Source organism: Erinaceus europaeus, chromosome 17, assembly GCF_950295315.1.
Source record: "Erinaceus europaeus chromosome 17, mEriEur2.1, whole genome shotgun sequence".
Lineage (NCBI taxonomy): Eukaryota > Metazoa > Chordata > Mammalia > Eulipotyphla > Erinaceidae > Erinaceus > Erinaceus europaeus.
This window is the reverse complement of record NC_080178.1, coordinates 1494879-1515310: the sequence shown is the minus strand read 5'-3', so window position 1 is coordinate 1515310 and position 20432 is coordinate 1494879. Positions and strand designations below refer to the sequence as shown.

The 20432-nt window shown below is 62.4% G+C and overlaps 1 protein-coding gene across 1 annotated transcript; it reads left to right on the top strand.

The window, feature by feature from the left end:
- Positions 1–12646: 12646 nt before the first annotated feature.
- MRPL23 (mitochondrial ribosomal protein L23) lies at positions 12647–19931 on the top strand. Its single transcript, XM_060177331.1, has 5 exons — positions 12647–12728; positions 17328–17450; positions 17724–17806; positions 18090–18163; positions 19750–19931. The coding sequence occupies exons 1-5, from the start codon at positions 12712–12714 to the stop codon at positions 19894–19896; spliced, it is 444 nt and encodes a 147-aa protein (XP_060033314.1). The 5' UTR covers positions 12647–12711; the 3' UTR covers positions 19897–19931.
- The last annotated feature ends 501 nt before the right edge of the window (positions 19932–20432 follow it).

Here is a 20432-nt window from a genome sequence, read left to right as displayed (position 1 = left end):
GACACTTTAACAACTGGGACAAAGTCTAAGCTCGTCAGATGAAGGGACGACAAACGCTGGATGAGGGCAGGAGACTGGCCCACTTAGAGAGGCCTTCTTGGTCACTACCAGGCCGCCCCATCACCTGGGGCCCAACTCAGGGAGTCCTGGGATTCCCACACAGACATGATGGGCCTAAGCCTCTCACAGACCCCTCTCTCCACCATCACTGCTCACCTCCATCAGGAACGTCATCATAAGACCTCTTGTGACTTTCTTTAGGACTGCTACCTGCACAATGGACTAGCAGTGGTAAGGACTCCCCACGCTCTGCAGTGAGGCTGGTCAGCCTACTCTGCCACTCAGGAAGACAGATCCTGAAATGAGTGAAGTCTAGAATGTTCCCAGTTGTGACTATGAACTGCGAGCTCAGACTGACAGGGACTCAGAGGTCACACAGGCTCCTGTGAAAATATGAATAGATACGGGCCCTAGGTCCAATCATTGTGGTAAAGAGTTAACTGCATCCATATTTCTTCTTCAAGTTTAAGAGCAGCTCTCTGCCCCATCCTGCTCCCTAGTTCAACTCTCCACTCTCCCCAGACAAGATTTCTGGCCCATGCCCATGTTAGCTACCAAGCTCAAACAAAGATTACTAAGACATATGCTCCTATGAACATTCCTAAAATAGACTTCCCAGTTTCCTTCTGCCCTGAGGTCCCTATTCTCATTTGCTCTATACCCACTTTATGGTTCCTGTTTATTAAATATTTTGTCCTGTTTTGCATCTTACTGCCTTTCAGCCGCCAAGTTGCAGACGCTACCATGATGCCAACCTTACTTCCCCGGGCAGACAACCTCACCCACTGTATCCTGGAACCCCACCTCCCCAGAGCCCTGCCCCACTAGGGACAGACAGAGACAGACTGGGGGTATTGATCCACCTGCCAACACCCATGTCCAGTGGAGAAACAATGACAGAAGCCAGAACTCCCACTTTCTGCTCCCCATAAAGGATTTCGGTCCATATTCCCAGAGGGATAAAGAATAGGGAAGCTGGGAGTCGGGCGGTAGCGCAGCGGGTTAAGCACACGTGGCACAAAGTGCAAGGACCAGCGTAAGGATCCCGGTTCGAGCCCCCAGCTCCCCACCTGCAGGGGAGTCGCTTCACAGGCAGTGAAGCAGGTCTGTAGGTGTCTGTCTTTCTCTCCCCCTCTCTGTCTTCCCCTCCTCTCTCCATTTCTCTCTGTCCTATCCAACAACAACGACATCAATAATAACTACAATAATAAAATAACAATGGCAACAAAAGGGAATAAATAATAAATGAATATTTAAAAAATAGGGAAGCTTCCAATGGAGAGAATGGACACCAGAACTGTATGGAATTACAGCCCTATCTTTGTCTTACAATCTTGTAAATCAATGTTAAATCACTAATAAAAAATAAAACATAAATTTAAAATAAATAAAAATACAGGAGAGCTCTGAGTCCCAGATTCAGTCCCCTGCACCACCATCACCCAGAGCTGAGCAGGGCTCTGATAAAGCAAACAAGAAGAAGGAGAAGGAGAAGGAGAATTAAGAGGGTCTGCAGCCCAGAGTTCTGGACAGAGCGGGGACTCTGCAGATCAGGGCCCAGGGTCATGGCGAAGAGTGGGGTCTGTGCATAGCCCCAGGGGGGAGCATACCAGCAGACACTTGGAAGACCACCCCAGGGAGCAAACCGCACATGCAGACCCCCAGGCCATTCTGCTGGGGGTGGTGCTGGGGGTGCTTTTGGAGTGTGGTTGGTCCCAGACTCAAAGGCTTGGGCCAGGCTGGGAATCTATTTAGAGCCCAGCATGACAATGGGGCTGGGTGATTGATACCCCAGAAGGAAGACATTAGTACCCTCTTTGTCTTCCCAGCCCACAACAAAGCCCCCCCAGAGGGAGGCTGACACAACAGGATACCTCCCGCTTCCCCGGCTGCCCAGGTTGGGGGGCAGACCCGGTGTGTGTGGCTGCTCCCTGCCTCCAGGCCGGCTGTCCTCTGTGCCTGTCTGATCCAGTCCTGAGGGCCAGGGCATCTCTGGAAGAAGCTGTCTGCCATGGGTGCCCAGTGCTCGCATGAAGACTGTGGTACCTGAATGGGGGGTGCACTCCCACCCCACCCCCAGCCCCCCACCCCCCATTCTGGAGAGGAGACGCCAGCAAGGGCAGGGGACAGCAGGGACAGGCGTGGGAGTCTCCTGGTCTCAGGACTGTGTCTCCTTCAGGGGACAGTTTCATGACCAAATATGGACAAACACAGAGCAAGTATCACTTGACTTTGCCCAGACCCTGGCCAGAGCAGCCGTCCTGGGGTCCCCAGGGTGGTGGGGTCTCCTCTCAGGGTCCGAGTGTCCAGCCGCTGTGAATCCACTGCCCTGACGGGGGTTGGGAGTTAGGAAACCCACAGGAGAGAGTGAAGCGGGACCCCAGCTGGTGTGGGGAGGGTGGCAGCTGGACCCCAGGGCCATGGGACACCCCAGAGCTGGGGTATGGTGAGCAGGGAGCAGACCCCGGGGGAAGGAGGCAGGTTAGAAAGGCCACCTCCCACAAGCTGGTGTCTCAGGATGAAGAGGCACTGAGCCCTGAGGAGCAGGGACGTCCCTGGGGACCCTGGGTCAGTCTCAGCCCCCACTGGATCCCAGGGAAAGGCGGGGGGTGGGGGTGGGGGGGTTCGGAGGGGACATTCCAGCCTTATCTCTTGTTTTCCAGTTAAACCATAAATTCCTTCTAAGGTCTCACAAAGGGCTTGCCCCGGGCCTGGCTGACATGAACTAGAGTGACCAAAGGCCCATGATCACAGTGACCCTCAGCCCAGAGGGGGCGGGGGGGGCTGAGCCCTGGCCTGGCCCTCAGGTGACCAAGGGCCCATGATCACAGTGACCCTCAGCCTAGTGGTGGGGGTGGCTGGGCCCTGGCTTGGCCCTCAGGTGACCAAGGGCCCATGATCACAGTGACCTTCTGCCCTGGGGTGGGGGTGGGGGAGCTGGAGCCACTGCACATGGGACCCTGAGGGAGGGTCATGCTGTCCCCTGCACCCTGGCTTTTGCCCTGTACCCAGGGACAGAGGCCCGGCATCCCCAATCTCTGGGGCTACACCCCTTCTCCTGGGGGGTGGATGGGTGGGTGGGTGGGTGGGTAAGGAGCTCCTCCACAGACCACAAATGGAACACTGTGTGGAAGGTGACCGGGGGATGGTCTGAAGCTAGGTGTCTCTCTCTGTCTCTGTCTCTTCCTTTGACAAACAAGTAGCCAGGACAGTCAGCTGGTGTGACCAGGCCCTGGCTCCACGGCGTCTAGGAATGCTAGTCAGAACAACAGCAACAATAACCGTAACAAAGAGAGTAGCAGTGGTGCTGTAGACAGTGGGAGGTGGTTCTGTGGGTGAAGCTCTGGCTTCTCAGACCCGAGGTCCTGAGACCATCTCCCAGCGTGGAATGTTCTGGAACCTCCATCTCTTTTTCATTTGTTCATTCATCAATCAATAACTCCTTTCTGGAACTAGGTAGGGAGGCCCACCCAGTTGAACACATTACCAGGCACTGGGACCTGGGTTCCAGCTACCCCCCACCCCCCGCCTCCGTCCCTACCTGCAGGGCTGCAGGTGTCTCTCATCCTCCCCCCCCAAGACCTCTCTGTCCTGTCAGATACTCATGACAAGGAATGAACGGAGCTTCCTGTCCAGCCGCCCAGAGCCCTTGGTCCACAAGGCCGTGTGGTTCTGTGTGTCCCCCGGCTGAGTCTCGGTCCCCACCCGGGGCACCTCCCTTGTCAGCCTCAGGCCAGGGCAAAAAGGAGGCCTGCTGTCATCCTGGGCCCCACACCCCAGCCAGTGGAGTGCAGGCCCAAGAGGGAAGGACCCCACAGGAGCCACGGGGCTCACCCCCGCCCCCACCCTGGGGCCTGGGCCTGCTGTTCCCTGAGTGCTTCCACTCTGCCAGGCAGCCCCCACACCCCTCCGGGGACCGTTGTAGGCAGGAAGCAGGGGGCAGAGTCTGAGCACTGCTCAGCTCACGTCCACACCACTCTAGAGCTTTGCACTTTCTGTGGAAGCTGGGGCTGGTGCGGCTAAACAAGACAGGGCCGGGAGCTTGGAGGCCTGGGAACACAGGGGGAGCACCATTTGCATGGCCTCTCCTGCAGCCTCTCCACCTTTATGTCTATCTGTCTGTCTGTCTGTCTGCAAGAGAAAACAGCCCCGAGGAGCTGGAAGTGGGGAGCAGAAGGGTGTGCTCCTTAGCAAAAAGGTCAGACTCCCAAGCCCCCCGGGGGGTGTGTGTGCACACACGCGCGCGTCTGCCTGACGGTGAGCCCAGCACAGGGAAGACACAGGCCGGGGCCCTGTCTGCCAGGCAGAGAGTGAGTCCTGGCAGACCCACGAGTGTGTGGGACCTAGCTGAAGCCTGGCTAGAGGTACCCACTGGCTCTGGCCCTGGGTCCCAGGCAGCACAGTGTCCCCTGATTCCCCCCCCCCCCGCCACACATACACACACACACACACACACACACACACACAAACGTCCTAGGTGGCCTGAACATAGACTCCCCAGTCTGTGCCATCTCCCAGCCTTCCCCACCGGAAGAGATGGCCGTCCCCAAGCTCAGCCCCCTTGTCTACACAGAGCTGCCCTGGCCCCCACCCTCGGCTCACACACCACCTCTTAGGCCCCAACTGTCCCCTGGGCTGGTCACTGTCCCTGGAGGCCCTGGACATGAGCAGGCAGTGAACAGATATTCACCAGACACCCCAGGAAGCTCCTACAAGGGACTCGGGGCAGCCCTGTACTGGAGGGTGTTCTGGGCCCAGGCGCAGCGGCTGCCAAATGGAGCCCTGAGGACTCTCCAGTGTGTGCCTACAGTCACCGTGGCCTCCACTACAAAGCCTTGGAGTTGGGGTGTTGGGTGGTGATCAAACCTGCAAAGGGGGAAGATAACTCCTGAGTGAGGGGCACATGAGGGCACCGGGACTGGTGTCTGTCCCTCTAGCTGTGTCTTCCGGCCTGAATGAACAAGCCGGCCCAGGAGATAGACTGAGACCATGCATAAAGCCCTAACCCCCCCCCCCCCATCTTTTTTGTTCTTTTAAGTGTGACCAACCTCCAGGCAAACTCTCCCAGAACTCCCAGCTTAGAGCCCCCGTGTCAGGAAAGAGGGGGTCCTGACCCTCCACCCTCTTATTTTTTGTGCCTTCAAGATCACTGCTGGGACTTGGTGTCTGTTCTATGAATCACTGTTCCTGGAGGCCATTTTTCCCTCTCTCTCTCTTTTTTTTTTTTTTTTTTTTGGATAGGACAGAAAGAAATCGAGAAAGGAGGGGAGAGAGAGAGAGAGGGAGAGAGAGAGGGAGAGACCTACAGACCTGCTTCCCCACCTGTGAAATGACCCCTGCAGGTGGGGAGCCGGGGGCTCAAACCAGGATCCTTGTGCCTGGTACTATGTGCGCTTAACCTGGTGAGCCACCGCCCAGCCCCCAGCCCAGCCCCCAAGCTCCTCTTCAAGTGAAAATCCAAGATGGGAGCCCTGAGTGTCCTCCCTGGCCCTGCCCTCATTCCCCACTTAGCAGTGTGCCCACCCAACCTTTGGGGACTCTGGCCACCTCAGCCCTGGGCCCTTGACCTCCAGCAAGCTGGCCTGGCTGAGGGGTTGGGGGGCACTGACCCCCCCAGGATTCGGCCCTCATCAATAGCCCTGGCCGGGCCAGAAGTGGGTGTCAGGTAGAAGTGGGGGACTCACACCACGGACCAGAGATGACGCTGGGAGCGCCGTCTGGGGCGGACAGGCATTACTCAAAGTGGCCAGCCCTCACACCCTTGTTCTCTTAAGCGTGGAGTTGGTGGATGAGGAGACTGTCACAGCCACATGGCCGCCCACAGGGACCGGACAGCAAGCCCACAGAAAAGGGCCCAGATGTCCCCTCACTGACGAGCAGCGTTGTGCCACCCCTGCCCAGCAGGGAGAGCTCACGGGACACCAGAGAATACAGGTCTGTGTGTGCACCCCCACCCCAACCACAGCCCCACAAGATCCCAGGGAAAGGCCAGGGGGAGGGGGACAGAGGGGACATTCCAGCCTTATCTCTTGTTGTTTTCCAGTTAAACCATAAATTCCTTCTGAGGTCTCACAAAGGTCTTGCCCCAGGCCTGGAGCCCTGACCTGCCCGCAGGTCTCGGCTCCCATGATCACAGTGACCCTCAGCCCAGAGGTGGGGGGGGGGGGCTGAGCCTTGGCCTGGCCCCCAGGTGACCGAGGACCCATGATCACAGTGACCCTCAGCCCAGAGGTGGGATGGGGGGGGCTGAGCCTTGGCCTGGCCCCCAGGTGACCGAGGACCCATGATCACAGTGACCCTCAGCCCAGAGGTGGGATGGGGGGGGGGCTGAGCCCTGGCCTGGCCCCCAGGTGACCGAGGACCCATGATCACAGTGACCCTCAGCCCAGAGGTGGGGTGGGGGACTGAGCCCTGGCCTGGCCCCCAGGTGACCGAGGGCCCATGATCACAGTGACCCTCAGCCCAGAGGTGGGATGGGGGGGCTGAGCCCTGGCCTGGCCCCCAGGTGACCGAGGGCCCATGATCACAGTGACCCTCAGCCCAGAGGTGGGGTGGGGGGCTGGAGCCACTGCACACAGGACCCTGAAGGAGGGTCATGCTGTCCCCTGCACCCCAGGGACAGAGGCCTGGCTGCTTTGTCCTGTGAGCTGTCCCCTGCCAGGGCCAGGCTGCCCCCAAAGCTGAGGCAGGGTCTCTGCCACCCACAGGAAGTCGCCGAGTAGCTGGTCACTCCCATGAAGGGCACACACAGGCCAGACCCTGGAGGGCAGGAACCCCACTCTGGGCCCCAGAAGCCCCGCCAAGCCTCACTACCCAGCTGAGTCCTGACCTGGAAGGGGGGGGACAGGTCTGGATGGCTGAGCTGGGGGTCACCCATCTGGGGAAACCCTTTCCCCAACCTGCTCCCAGAGACATTCAGAGGGGAACCTGCCAGCAGTGCACCCACTAGGAACACTGGCTGTGGGCTCCGTGGGACATGGACACACAGGGACACGGACAGAGACACCCCCGTGAGCATGTGAGGAGAGAGCTGAGGACTTCTCCAAAGAGCCCCCACAGGTTGGGGCACCTCGGCCGTCCCCACCAACCGGGAGAGCGGCCCTCTCACACCGCCACCGGGCAGGGGCGGAAAGACGCCGAGTGGACACACACGGGCCACTCCCTAATGGACAGACGGCACGGGGCAGCCACGTCCAGGGGCCGAGTGAAGCCGGGAGAAGTGTGGACAGCACAGGACAGCAGGACTGGCCGCAGCCCTGACTCCTAGGCGGGCACCCCACTCGCGGGGGGAGGGGAGTTTGGGGGGTTCTGGCACTTAGGCAGTGAGCATGGTATGCTGGGCTGAGGGGCGAAGCTGCACCCCCAAAACCCTCATGACCAAGGCCCCTGGATAACTAGGTGGGAGAGCAGAAGCGCCCAGAGAACAGGCCCATAGCTGCCCCAGGCCCTCCCCACCCTGCCCCTGCCTCAGGGCCCACCACCACCTCACCACCTGTGCATTCCCGGTGTGCATTCTGGGTGGTGGGTGGGGGTCAGCACATCCCTCTCCCTGTAGGCAGACTGGCAGGAAATCCCTTCCTGCCTGCCTGCCTGCGGGGTGCCGCCCCCTCCCCACACCCGGGCCCTCTCACCATCTCTCCACCCAGACTTGTGGGGCCAGGCTGTATGCCTCTGCTGCCTGGGCTCACGGGGCACCCCACCCCGGACCCTTCTCAGCCCCAGGCCTCACCCATTGCCCCTGGATTGGGGCGACTGGGGGTCAGAGTCCCCTAAGCCTAACGCGTGGGGCTGGGGGCACACCCTCCCTGGAAGGAAGCTACTGCTAACCTCCCAGGGGTCCTGGGTGTCTGCCTGGAGCTTAGAAGCAGCTCTGACACCCCCAAGGGCCTCTGGCTGTGGCCAGACAGTGAGCCAGACACTCAGTGCTGGGGGGACAAGGTCAGTGCACCCCAGCAAGTGGAGATACAGGTCGCTGTTAACAAATTCTGGTCAGAGGCCTTCTTTAAAAGAGAGAGCTTTTATTTACAGCTAGTACTGCAGACGGGAAAGGAACTCTAGTCTAGGTCGCATTCTGTTGAGGAAACACCTGGGGTCTGACTGTGTCTTGGGGCTGAGGGGAGCTCTGCTTGACCCGCTGCATCTTCCATGGAGAAAGAGCCCACGCTTGACAAGCAGACCTCACAGCGTCTGACAGAGTCCAGACCCAGTCTACGCGCAGGCCAGAGGGAGCAGACTTCATTAAAAAGCCAGAGAGTGCTGGGAGTGAAGAATTTGGGTTCTAGAAACAATCTGAGGGGGGCTGGGTGGTGGTGCACCCGGTGGAGTGTGCACGTGACCCTGCCTGGGGACCCAGGTTCAAGGCCCCAGCCCCCACCTGCAGGAGAAAGCTGCACAAGCAGTGAAGCAGGGCTGCTGCTTGTCTCTTGGTCTTTTTCTCTATCTCCCCCTCCTCTCCCCTCCCCTCTCAATTTCTCTGCGTCCTATCAAATACAAAATAAAAATAAATTGATTTGAGTAAGTAACCTCCCTCCTCCGTGCACGCACACACGCCCTTGATTAGACCAAAGGATTTTCTCCTTTTCCTCCCCATTCTCTCTTTAAATAAAGTTTTATTTTTCTTGTCCTCACCAACAGTGGTGTCGCTATTTATTTATTTGCCTCCGGGGTTACTGCTAGGGCTTGGTGCCGGCACTAGGAATCCACTGCTCCCGGGGGCCATTTTTCCATTTTTATGGGACAAAGAGAAATTGAGAGAGGAAGGGAGATAGAGAGAGAGAGAGAGAGGAAGAGAGATGCCTGCAGGCCTGCTTCACTGTTTATGAAGCGACTTCCCTGCAGGTAGGGAGCTGGAACTGAAACCGAGATTTTTCTGGGGGGTCCTTGCACTTAGTATTATGTGCGCTTAGCCCAGTGTGCTACCACCCGGCCCTGCTGTTAATTTTTTATTTAAGAAACAGATACCATTTCCAGACTTTGTTTCATGAGAGTGGGCCTCTTGATCTGAGCTGAGGGTGGGTGGGGGTTGGGACCTCACAGGGCAGGGCTCACTTCATGGGGACACAGGAACCCACATGAAAGACACCAGACCCTGTGGGACCACATTATCCTCCTCCCCCACCAAGTGATAGTTGATCTGAGGGTGGGAGGGTGGCTTATTCCAGAGACAAAGTACAGACAGGCACTAGGGATCCTGAGACAAGGTGGAGGGATCTGAAGCTCTGATCCTGGGATGAGGTGGAGGGGCGTGGAAGTCCTGGGACAGCAGGCCCTGGAGAGCAGGGGGACAGTGTGGCCAGACCCAGGCCAGCACTCAAGGTGGGACTGTGTGTGGCAGGTTTATTTAGGCGCTGGCAACCCCAGAGAGGGCCAGCTCCAAGGCCAGCAGCTCTCTCACTATCTGTCGGGCTGCTCTGGGGTCTTAGGGCTTCTCAGGGGGTGACGAGGGAAAGGGGCCGCGCCGCCAGTCTCTTTGGCACCAGGAGTTGGAGACTTCAATCAGGCCAGTCACAAACAAAGCAGAATGCAGTCAGATAAGCAGATTGAGCAAGGCTGGGCCTGCAGGCTACGTGCCGGCTGGCCTCCTCCTGGACCAGCAGCCCCCTGCCCCCCCCCCGGGCTTATCAGCCCCCACAAACCTCACTGCCCGCCGTAGCAAGGAGGGGGGAACCAAGTGAGGGAGGCAGAGGGGAGAGATGGGGGCAGGGGGCTCTGCTGGGCTCAGAGGATCTCTACATCTAGGTGACCTTACTGGACAGTAGGGGACCCCATGGAGTGAGCTGCGGTGGAGGGTGATGGTCAAGGCCCATTCCTCCCACCTAGGGAGAGGTGTCGCCCCCAGGGTCAGCTGTGTCACTGGGCCAGGGTGTGGGTGATGGTAGCCCTCCAACTTGCCTCGCCTCAAGCCATGTTGGTCAAATGGGGGACGGGCTGGCTGTGGAGGAGAGGTCACAAAGGGAATTGGGTGTATTCTGTGAACCTGGAATCTTTCTTTTTCCATTTTTATTTTTTATTACTAGTGGGCGACAAGAATGTAAGATTATAATTCCACATCGCACTACCAAAGCTCCCCACCCATCCCCAGCCTCCCGCCTCCCAGAGATAATCACCAGAGTTCTCACACGTCTTAGAGACGGGTTACTGGCTGGTCCCCCCCCCCTTTTTAGGCAAGTCCATGTGCATCGAATCTCCGGACTCCTCATCTGGGTGAAGCATCTGTTCGCCGTCTCTCATCTCTTTTCCTCTTTCACTAAGCGTCATCACCTCCAGGTCCATCCATTTTGTCCCAAAGGACACCATCTCACCTTAGTGATACTGACGGCAGAGTAGCATTCCACAGACTGTGTTATAGCCCATGACCTCTCTACCCAGTCACCCGGCGGTGGGCATCTAGGCTGCTTCCCCCCTTGACCGTTGCGAATAAGGCCGCTGTGAACACAGGGTGCCTGCGTCCCTTCAGGGTGGTGTCTGAGTGTCCTCGGGATACGTGCCCGAGAGTGGCGGTGCTGGGTCATAAGGGGATTGCAGTTTGACTTGGCTGAGGACCGTCCACACCGTCTCCCGCAGGGGCTGCCCCCGTCTGCGCCCCCCGCCCCAGCATCGGAGCAGGGCCCCTTTTCTCCACAACCTCGTCCACACCTGTCACGTCCTGGTCTGTTGACGGAAGCCGTCCTCTCAGGTGTGAGATGGAATCTCGGTGTAGTTTTAATTTGTCTGAAAGTTTTCTTTAAAACACAAAATCCATTAAAAGTAATAACTGGGATGACGGTCTGGGAAGACAGCAGAGGGGTTCTACAAAATACTCTCCTGCCTGGGCTCTGGGGACCCGGGTTCAATCCCCACAACCATCAGACAGAGCTCAGCAGGGCTCTGTGTTCTCTCTGTATGTCTGTCTCTCCTTCTGTATTTCTCTCGTTAAGAGAAATACCTCTAAACATTCTAAGCATAATAAGGGATGGAGAAAGCCAGGCCTAGCCTAGCCTCTGGCAGCATGGGGCCGTGTGTTCAGGTACTCAGCTGACTTAAGATTCCAGGAAGCCAGAGGGGAAGGGAGAGAGGCCTTGGGCTAGAGAGTGCCCTCTCCTGAGAATGCCCGGGGCCCAGTTCAGAGGGGCAGTGGGCTTTTCCAGAACTGAGGGAGGGGCTGAGTCAGCCCCAAGGTTCCCTGTAAGGGCCCCCGGCCCTTGGGGACAGCCAACAGCCTCACGTCCTGGCTAGCCCTCAGGACCCCACCACAGGTCCCTCACTCCCCCACCTCTCCTGGCTCCTTGGGTCCGGCAGAGGTCAGTGCCAGCCAGCCCCACACACCCCTGCAGGCCCTGGGGCACAGCTGGGCCACCCCTGCCTTTTCCTGACCCCCCTGCAGAGGACTGGCCAACCCCCCCCCCCAGCCTCCGGGTAGGCCATCTGGAAACTGAACCCCCAAACTGACCACACCAAGGAGTTTGCCCCAAGCCCCCTGTGTGCTGAACCGACTGGGGACACTGTGGGGTCCCAACTCTGTCCCCCAAAGGGCTCCAGCCCCTGAGGCCCCACACTGCCCTCGGCCGCCTTCTGCAGCTCCCAGGAACCCCTCCCATGGCGCCAACATTCAGGAGGTGGGGTGCTGTTGGGATGACAGTTGCGACGACGGCACTGGGGGCCCTGAGAACTGGACTGCTCCCCCAACCCGCTGCCTGAGGGGGACGGAGCCCCGCCAGCCCCGACCCTGGCCGGCCAGCGGCAGCAGGCCAGGGGTGATCAGGCCTCCGGAGGGGTCCGGAGGGAGGCCCGAGGGGAGGCCCGGCTGCAGAGGCCAGAGGCCAGAGGCCAGGCTGAGGACAAGGACAGGCAGGGCCCGGCCAAGAACAGCACTGAGGCCCGGGCTGGGGAGAGGGCCGCCACCCTGCCCCTTCCCAAGCTCTGCTGGACGGCTGCGAGCGGGTGGGGCTGTACCCCAGGGTGGGGAGTGGCGGCGGGAGCCAGGGGAGGTGCGGGCCTGGGGCAGCGGGGGTCCAGGCGCGGTCTCCGGACAGGAGGAGGGGCTGGGGGCCCCAGTGGCCTCGGGTGTTGACGGGGGCGGGCGGGGCGGGGGTCGAGGGCTTGGGGCGCCCGGGCAAGTCAGAGTGGGAGGCTGCGGCCAGGCCGGGCGCGAAGAGGAAGGGCGCGCTCAGGTGTGCGCAGGGGAGGTGCTTGGCGCGCTCAGGTGTGCGCAGGGAGGCGCTTGGCGCGCTCAGGTGTGCGCAGGGGAGGTGCTTGGCGCGCTCAGGTGTGCGCAGGGGAGGTGCTTGGCGCGCTCAGGTGTGCGCAGGGGAGGTGCTTGGCGCGCTCAGGTGTGCGCAGGGGAGGTGCTTGGCGCGCTCAGGTGTGCTCAGGTGTGCTCAGGGGAGGCGCGAGGTGTGCTCAGGTGTGCGCAGGGTAGGCGCGCGGTGCGCTCAGGTGTGCGCAGGGGAGGCGCTTGGCGCGCTCAGGTGTGCGCAGGGAGGCGCGCGGTGTGCGGTGTGCGGCCGGGGCCAGCTTCCAGCGGGCGGCCGCACAGGTGTGCCCGGTGCCAGGTGCGCGCGCAGGTGGGCGGCAGGTGCGCAGGTGCGGCCTCCGGCGGCCAGGGGGCGCTGTGCCAGGCGGGGCTGCGGCCGTGCGCGCCACTCCTTCCGCCCGCCGCCCCGGAAGCCGACGATGGCGCGGAACGTGCTGTGAGTGCGGGTGCGGGTGCGGGACGGGGGCGGGGGGCACGCAGGGGCCCTGGAGACCCCGCACAGACCACGGACACACCCCCGCACAGCCCCGGACAGACACCGCACAGCCCCGGACAGACCCCGCACACACCCCGCACAGACCCCACACAGCCCCGGACAGACCCCCGCACAGCCCGAGAGACCCTGCACAGACCCCCGGAGACCCCGCACAGGCCCCGGAGACCCCGCAAAGCCCCGAGAGACCCCGCACAGATCCCCGGAGACCCTTCACAGACCCGAGAGACCCCACACAGACCCCGAGAGACGCCGCATAGCCCCGAGAGACCCCGCACAGATCCCCGGAGACCCCGCACAGACACCTGGAGACCCCGCACAGACCCGAGAGACCCCGCACAGATCCCCGGAGACCCCTCACAGACTCGAGAGACCCCACACAGACCCCGATAGACCCCGCACAGCCCCGAGAGACCCCGCACAGACCCCCAGAGACCCCGCACAGACACCAGGGACCCCGCACAGACCTGACAGACCCCGCACAGACACCCGGAGACCCCGCACAGACCCGAGAGACCCCGCACAGGCCCCGGAGACCCCGCACAGACCTGACAGACAACGCACAGACCCGAGAGACCCCGCACAGACACCCGGGGACCCCGCACAGACACCAGGGACCCCGCACAGACCTGAGAGACCCCACACAGACCCCGCACAGCCCCGAGAGACCCCGCACAGACCCCCGGAGACCCCGCACAGACACCAGGGACCCCGCACAGACCTGACAGACAACGCACAGACCCGAGAGACCCCGCACAGACCCCCGGAGACCCCGCACAGACCCCCAGAGACCCCGCACAGACCCTCAGAGACCCCGCACAGACCCGAGAGACACCGCACAGACCCGACAGACCCCGCACAGACCCCCAGACACCCAGCACAGCCCCTAGAGACCCCGCACAGACCTGACAGACCCCCAGAGAACACGCACAGACCCCCCGGAGACCCCGCACAGCCCCCCGGAGACCCCGCACAGCCCCAACAGACCCCGCACAGACCCTCAGAGACCCCGCACAGGCCCCAGAGACTCTGCACAGACCCGACAGACCCCGCACAGCCCCCAGAGACCCCGCACAGACCCCCAGAGACCCCAACAGACCCCCAGAGACCCCGCACAGACCCCCCCAGAGACCCCACACAGACCCCCAGAGAACTTGCACAGACCCCGCACAGCCCCGACAGACCCCGCACAGACCCGACAGACCCCGCACAGACCCCCAGAGACCCCGCACAGACCCCCGCACAGCCCCGGGGCCCAGCTGCAGCCCGTGCAGCACCCCTGGGTGTCAGCAGTGACTGGGGCAGACACAGGCCAAGCACCCCTGGGACGCGAGGCCCAGAGACCCGGAGCCCCAGGCCCCGCGCCAGGGAGACGCAGAGCTGCAGCCGGGCCCGAGCAGCCACCAACCGCAGAACCAGAACCCGGTGGCCTGGGCCCAATAGGACAGGACCCCAGCAGGTCTAGAGCCCCCAAAGGATGGGACCGCAGCAGGTCTAGAGCCCCCGTAGGACATGACACCCAGCAGGTCTAGAGCCCCCTAGGACGTGAGACCCAGCAGGTCTAGAGCCCCTGTAGGATGGGACCCCAGTAGGTCTAGAGCCCCCTAGGACGGGACCCCAGCAGGTCTAGAGCCCCTGTAGGATGGGACCCCAGTAGGTCTAGAGCCCCTGTAGGACAGGACCCCAGCAGGTCTAGAGCCCCTGTAGGATGGGACCCCAGTAGGTCTAGAGCCCCTGTAGGACAGGACCCCAGCAGGTCTAGAGCCCCTGTAGGATGGGACCCCAGCAGGTCTAGAGCCCCTGTAGGACGGGACCCCAGCAGGTCTAGAGCCCCTGTAGGACGGGACCCCAGCAGGTCTAGAGCCCCTGTAGGACGGGACCCCAGTAGGTCTAGAGCCCCTGTAGGACGGGACCCCAGTAGGTCTAGAGCCCCTGTAGGATGGGACCCCAGTAGGTCTAGAGCCCCCTAGGACGGGACCCCAGCAAGTCTAGAGCCCCCGTAGGACGTGAACCCAGCAGGTCAGGAGACCCCGTAGGATGAGACCCCCAGTAGGTCTAGAGCCCCTGTAGGACGTGACCCCAGCAGTTCTAGAGCCTCCATAGGATGGGACTCCAGCAGGTTTAGAGCCACCATAGGATGTGACGCCAGAAGGTCTACAGCCCCATAAGACGTTAATACCCAGAAGGCACTGCAACCCTAGCAGGACCCAGACATCAGGAGAACCAGAACCCCTACCAGAAACAGCCCCCAGCAGGACCTGAACCCCAGGCTCTGCATCTCAAGCAGGTCATGAACTCCAGCAGGCAAAAGCCCCCAGCAGGTCCTGAACCCCAAGCAGGTCGGAACCCCAAGCAGGACTTGAACCCCAAGCAGGACCTGAGGCCCCAGCAGGTCCTGAACCCAGCAGGTCCTTAGCACCCAGCAGATCCTGAATCCCTGGCAGGTCCTCAACCCCCAGCAGGTCCTGAGCTCCCAGCAGGTCCTGAACCCCAGGCAGAATCTGAACCCCCAGCAGGTCCTGAGCCCCCAGCAGGTCATGAGCCCAGAGCAGGTCCTGAAACCCAGCAGGTCCTGAACCACCAGCAGGTCCTGAGCTCCCAGCAGATCCTGAACCCCCAGCAGGTCCTGAACTCCCAGCAGGTCCTGAGCCCCCAGCAGATCCTGAACCCCCAGCAGGTCCTGAGCTCCCAGCAGATCCTGAGCTCCCAGCAGGTCCTGAACCCCCAGCAGGTCCTGAACCCCCAGCAGGTCCTGAAGTCCCAGCAGGTCCTGAGTCCCCAGCAGGTCCTGAGTCCCCAGCAGGTCCTGAACCCCCAGCAGGTCCTGAACCCCAGCAGATCCTGAACCCCCAGCAGATCCTGAACCCCCAGCAGGTCCTGAGCCCCCAGCAGATCCTGAACCCCCAGCAGGTCCTGAGCTCCCAGCAGATCCTGAGCTCCCAGCAGGTCCTGAGCCCCCAGCAGATCCTGAACCCCAGCAGGTCCTGAGCTCCCAGCAGATCCTGAGCCCCCAGCAGGTCCTGAGCTCCCAGCAGGTCCTGAGCTCCCAGCAGGTCCTGAGCCCCCAGCAGGTCCTGAGCTCCCAGCAGGTCCTGAGCTCCCAGCAGATCCTGAGCTCCCAGCAGGTCCTGAGCTCCCAGCAGATCCTGAGCTCCCAGCAGGTCCTGAGCTCCCAGCAGATCTTGAGCTCCCAGCAGGTCCTGAGCTCCCAGCAGGTCCTGAGCCCCCAGCAGGTCCTGAACCCACAGCAGGTCCTGAGCCACCAGCAGGTCCTGAGCCCCCAGCAGATCCTGAGCCCCAGCAGGTCCTGAACCCCCAGCAGATCCTGAGTCCCCAGCAGGTCCTGAGCCAACAGCAGGTCCTGAGCCAACAGCAGATCCTGAACCCCCAGCAGGTCCTAAACCCCCAGCAGATCCTGAGTCCCCAGCAGGTCCTGAGCCAACAGCAGATCCTGAACCCCAGCAGGTCCTGAACCCCCAGCAGGTCCTGAACCCCCAGCAGATCCGGAACCCCCAGCAGGTCCTGAGCCCCCAGCAGGTCCTGAGCCCCCAGCAGGTCCTGAGCCCCCAGCAGGTCCTGAGCCCCCAGCAGATCCTGAGCCCCCAGCAGGTCCTGAGCTCCCAGCAGGTCCTGAACCCCCAGCAGGTCCTGAGCCCCCAGCAGGTCCTGAGCCCCCAGCAGGTCCTGAACCCCCAGCAGGTCCTGAGCCCCCAGCAGATCCTGAGCCCCCAGCAGGTCCTGAGCCCCCAGCAGGTCCTGAGCCAACAGCAGGTCCTGAGCCCCCAGCAGATCCTGAACCCCCAGCAGGTCCTGAGTCCCCAGCAGGTCCTGAGCCAACAGCAGATCCTGAACCCCAGCAGGTCCTGAACCCCCAGCAGGTCCTGAACCCCCAGCAGATCCGGAACCCCCAGCAGGTCCTGAGCCCCCAGCAGGTCCTGAGCCCCCAGCAGGTCCTGAGCCCCCAGCAGATCCTGAGCCCCCAGCAGGTCCTGAGCTCCCAGCAGGTCCTGAACCCCCAGCAGGTCCTGAACCCCCAGCAGGTCCTGAGCCCCCAGCAGGTCCTGAGCCCCCAGCAGATCCTGAACCCCCAGCAGGTCCTGAGCCCCCAGCAGATCCTGAGCTCCCAGCAGTCCTGAGCTCCCAGCAGGTTCTGAACCCCCAGCAGGTCCTGAACCCACAGCAGGTCCTGAGCCCCCAGCAGATCCTGAACCCCCAGCAGGTCCTGAGCCCCCAGCAGATCCTGAACCCCCAGCAGATCCTGAGCTCCCAGCAGATCCTGAGCTCCCAGCAGGTCCTGAACCCCCAGCAGGTCCTGAGCCCCCAGCAGGCCCCGATATTTCAGTTTCCAGGCCCAGGGCTCCCCACTTCCCTGGGTGCTCTGCCACTGGCCTCTCCTGAGTGGCCCCGGGGTCTTTCCTGAGGGTGCAGGGTTCAGCAGTGGGACTCATTGACAGCATCAAGGGGGTCCCCAGGCAGGACCTGCAGAGATCCTCGCCCTCTTGCCCAGGGCCCAGGTCCTAGCAGGTGTCTGACTCCTCCTAGGTACCCACTGTACCAGCTGGGCAACCCTCAGCTCCGCGTCTTTCGCACCAACTTCTTTGTCCAGCTCGTGCGGCCCGGCCACCCTCAGCCCCTGGACACCGTGCAGTTCCGGATCCCTCTGGAGTGAGTGTCGGGGTTCAGGCCAGGGCGGGGACCCTGAGTGTGGCCTCAGGCAGGGCCAGGGTGAGAGTGCCCATAGCCAGGGTGGCAGCACAGGGCACAGGGTGGGTGAGGTCACTCCCAGACAGCCACACTCAGGGATGGGGAAGACCCGGGGCTGGGTCCCCTGTCCCCCAGGCTGATCTGGAACAGAACAGCTGTGTTTCGGGGTGGGCTTGACAGGCCCTAGTGCCCCTCCCTGGGTGAGCCTGTCCTCCAGCATTCTTCCCACCCCAGGATGACCAGAGTGGATGTCAGGAACTACCTGGAGCGCATTTACAACGTGCCAGTGGCCGCTGTGCGAACCAGAGTGCAGCACGGTATGTGGCTGGACACGGGCCCAGCCCCCCACCCCGTCTGCATCAGAGCCCGGGCCCTGGGTCCGAGCGAGTGGCCCCTGCCCCCAGCCACCGATCTGAGGCCCTCGTTGAGGTGGCGGGCCAGGCCTGAGCAGGGCCGGGCACGTCGGCTGCCCCGGGGGACGGCTGTCATCTGGGGAGACAGACTAATTCCTGCCTGTTTGTCTTTCTGGAAAGTGGGTGCGGGATTAGCGGGCTCTCTGGGTTCGTGCCGGGACTCGGGTCTCTCTCCCCACCCCGACAGGCTCCGGCAGGAAAAGGGATCACAGGAACGTCAGGGTGAAGAAGCCGGACTACAAGGTCGCCTACGTGCAGCTGGTGGGTGCGGGGGGCCCGGGCCGGGGTCGGAGCCTGGGTTTCGGAGCCAGGTGGGGGGAGGACATCTACGGGACTCCTGCTCAGACAGAAACTGGGCTCCCTAGTGCCCCTCCCCAGAGTCACTGCTCCCCCCACTGTCACCACCCCCACCCCCGTCACAGCCCCCCGGGCTGGCCCTTCTGATTCAGCACAGCACAGACAGGCCAGGTGAGCCCCGGGTCTGTCTTGAGCCCCTTTCTGCTCCGGACCAACCGGCTGGTGGGCATCTGGCACGTTCTGCCGAGGTCTGGTCAGGGGTGGCGGAAGACTCCAGTCCCCCTGTGGCCTGTCTTGCCCGAGACTCTCAGCCGTGGGGAGAAGGGCCCCTCCCCAGCCCTGCTCGGGCCTCTGCATTCAGGTGGCCTTAGACCGGCCCCCAGCAGGAGTTCCTCAGACCTGTGCAGGTGGGCAGCCTGGCTTCTGGAACCTTCCAGGGATCCCCCACACACTTCTCTGGGTCCATGACACCCCCCCCCCGGGCTGGTCACTAGATGGCAGTAGTGTTCCTGTGAGTGCCAGGCAGGAGTGCAAGGTGGCAGGACCCTCCTGAGAAGCCCACCCTCCACAGGCCTCACTGTCCTGATGCCAGCCCCCCCCCCCCCCAGGTCCAGGTAGGGTGTCTCCATCCCCAGGCCTCATAAAGCTGCCTTGTCCTGAGGTGAAGTCACCATCTGTCTTTGTCACGCCCCATGGTGGCCCCCAAGCCCCGGGCTGCCCCACCACACTTGTGAAAAACTAGTCGGGGTACCTGGGGGTCCCCTGTGTCTCCCCAGCAGGGAGGCAGCACTCTAGGCTGAAACCAAACTGGCAAACACCCTCCCCCCGAAACCCAGAGATCTTCGCACACAACTGCAAACCCCAGAGGCAGGGGCTGTGCCGACCCCAGAACTAATCACAGTGATGTGGGAGTTGGGGGGCTCAGGAGTTTCTGCAGCTAGAGGTCAGCTCTGGAATTGGGGTTCACCTCTCGGCTCCTGTGGGCACAAAGGGGGCTCCAGGTAGGGGCACCCACAAACAGCTCCGGGCCCCCTCTGCCCACCCCCCTCCCATGAATTGCCATCTTTGTGCTTCTGCCCGCCGCCCCCCCCCCCCCCCTGCAGAATGGCCTCCTGTGAGACTCCCCGTTCTGGGCAGCGGGCCCCGCACGTAGCTGCCGGGAAGGTGGGCCCGGCCGTCATCACTCGGCCAGCACCGGCACTGCGCCCGCCCTAACCACCCACCCGCCTGGCCGTCTGCCGGCACCGCGGGGACAGGCGGGTGGGCGGCGCGACCCCCCAGCTGGCGGCACCCACACTCGGCCGGCTGGCGGCGGGCAGCTCGCCGGCAGGGTCGTGATTTATGGGGTGCGGCTCACAGCGCCTTTGTGCTGGGCTGGGGGCTCTAGGTGTTTGGGATGGAAGCCTTGCCAGCAAGGCAGCGGGGCGGGCGGCCGGTCTTCCTGTCCCTGGCCGCAGAGCAGGCGCTCGACCCGGCCGCTTAACGAGCTGTGTGCATGATGAAGGGGCCGTTGTCGGGCCCGTGAGCTCAAGCCTGCGTGCCCCCTCCAGGCCCACGGGCAGACCTTCACCTTCCCGGACCTGTTCCCCGAGAGGCCGGCGGCCGAGGGGGCCGACGTCCAGGAGCAGCTGCTGCAGGAGCGCCGGCGGAGAGAGCAGCACGACCCCCGGCGTGGGGGTGTCCCCCAGTGGTTCTAGCTGTGACACCCCAATAAAGTCCCACCGGGAGGAGACACCCTGCTCCATGTCCTCTGTCCCCGGGCTCCTCCTCTTCACTGTCCCGTCACCCGTGGGCACAGGGAGCCCCAGAACCCCTGTTCTCGGCAGGTCCCTCACCCAGAAACCATGCTCTGTCCCTACACTGCCAGCACCCACACACACCCCCTGTGGGCCACGCTACCCCCACAGAGGATGTCAGCCTGAGCCTGGCGGCGGGAGCCCAGCTTCCCCCGGGCACGACTGCAGACACCCCAAGAAGCGGAGGTTGGGAGAGCCAGCCAGTCCAAGAGAGGGCGGCCACCCCATAGCCAGGGGTTGCAGAGTCCAGGGGCTGTGGTCTCTGGAGCACCTGCCTCTTTCAGTCTTGGGGTGCAGTGAGGGACCCCCTCTGTGGGAGCAGGCGGCCTGAACCTAGAGCAGACCTGTGTGGAGGTTTGGGGGCTGAGTCCAGAGCCCCCGGTGTGCTGGCCGTAGGTGCAGAGGGGGAGGCCCCAGAGAAGCAGGCTCAGAGACGG

Coding starts and splice junctions, on each gene's coding strand:
- MRPL23 (XM_060177331.1), top strand. Junction 17,807..18,089: donor GCGAACCAGAGTGCAGCACG/GTATGTGGCTGG, acceptor CCACCCCGACAG/GCTCCGGCAGGAAAAGGGAT. Junction 18,164..19,749: donor AGGTCGCCTACGTGCAGCTG/GTGGGTGCGGGG, acceptor TGCCCCCTCCAG/GCCCACGGGCAGACCTTCAC.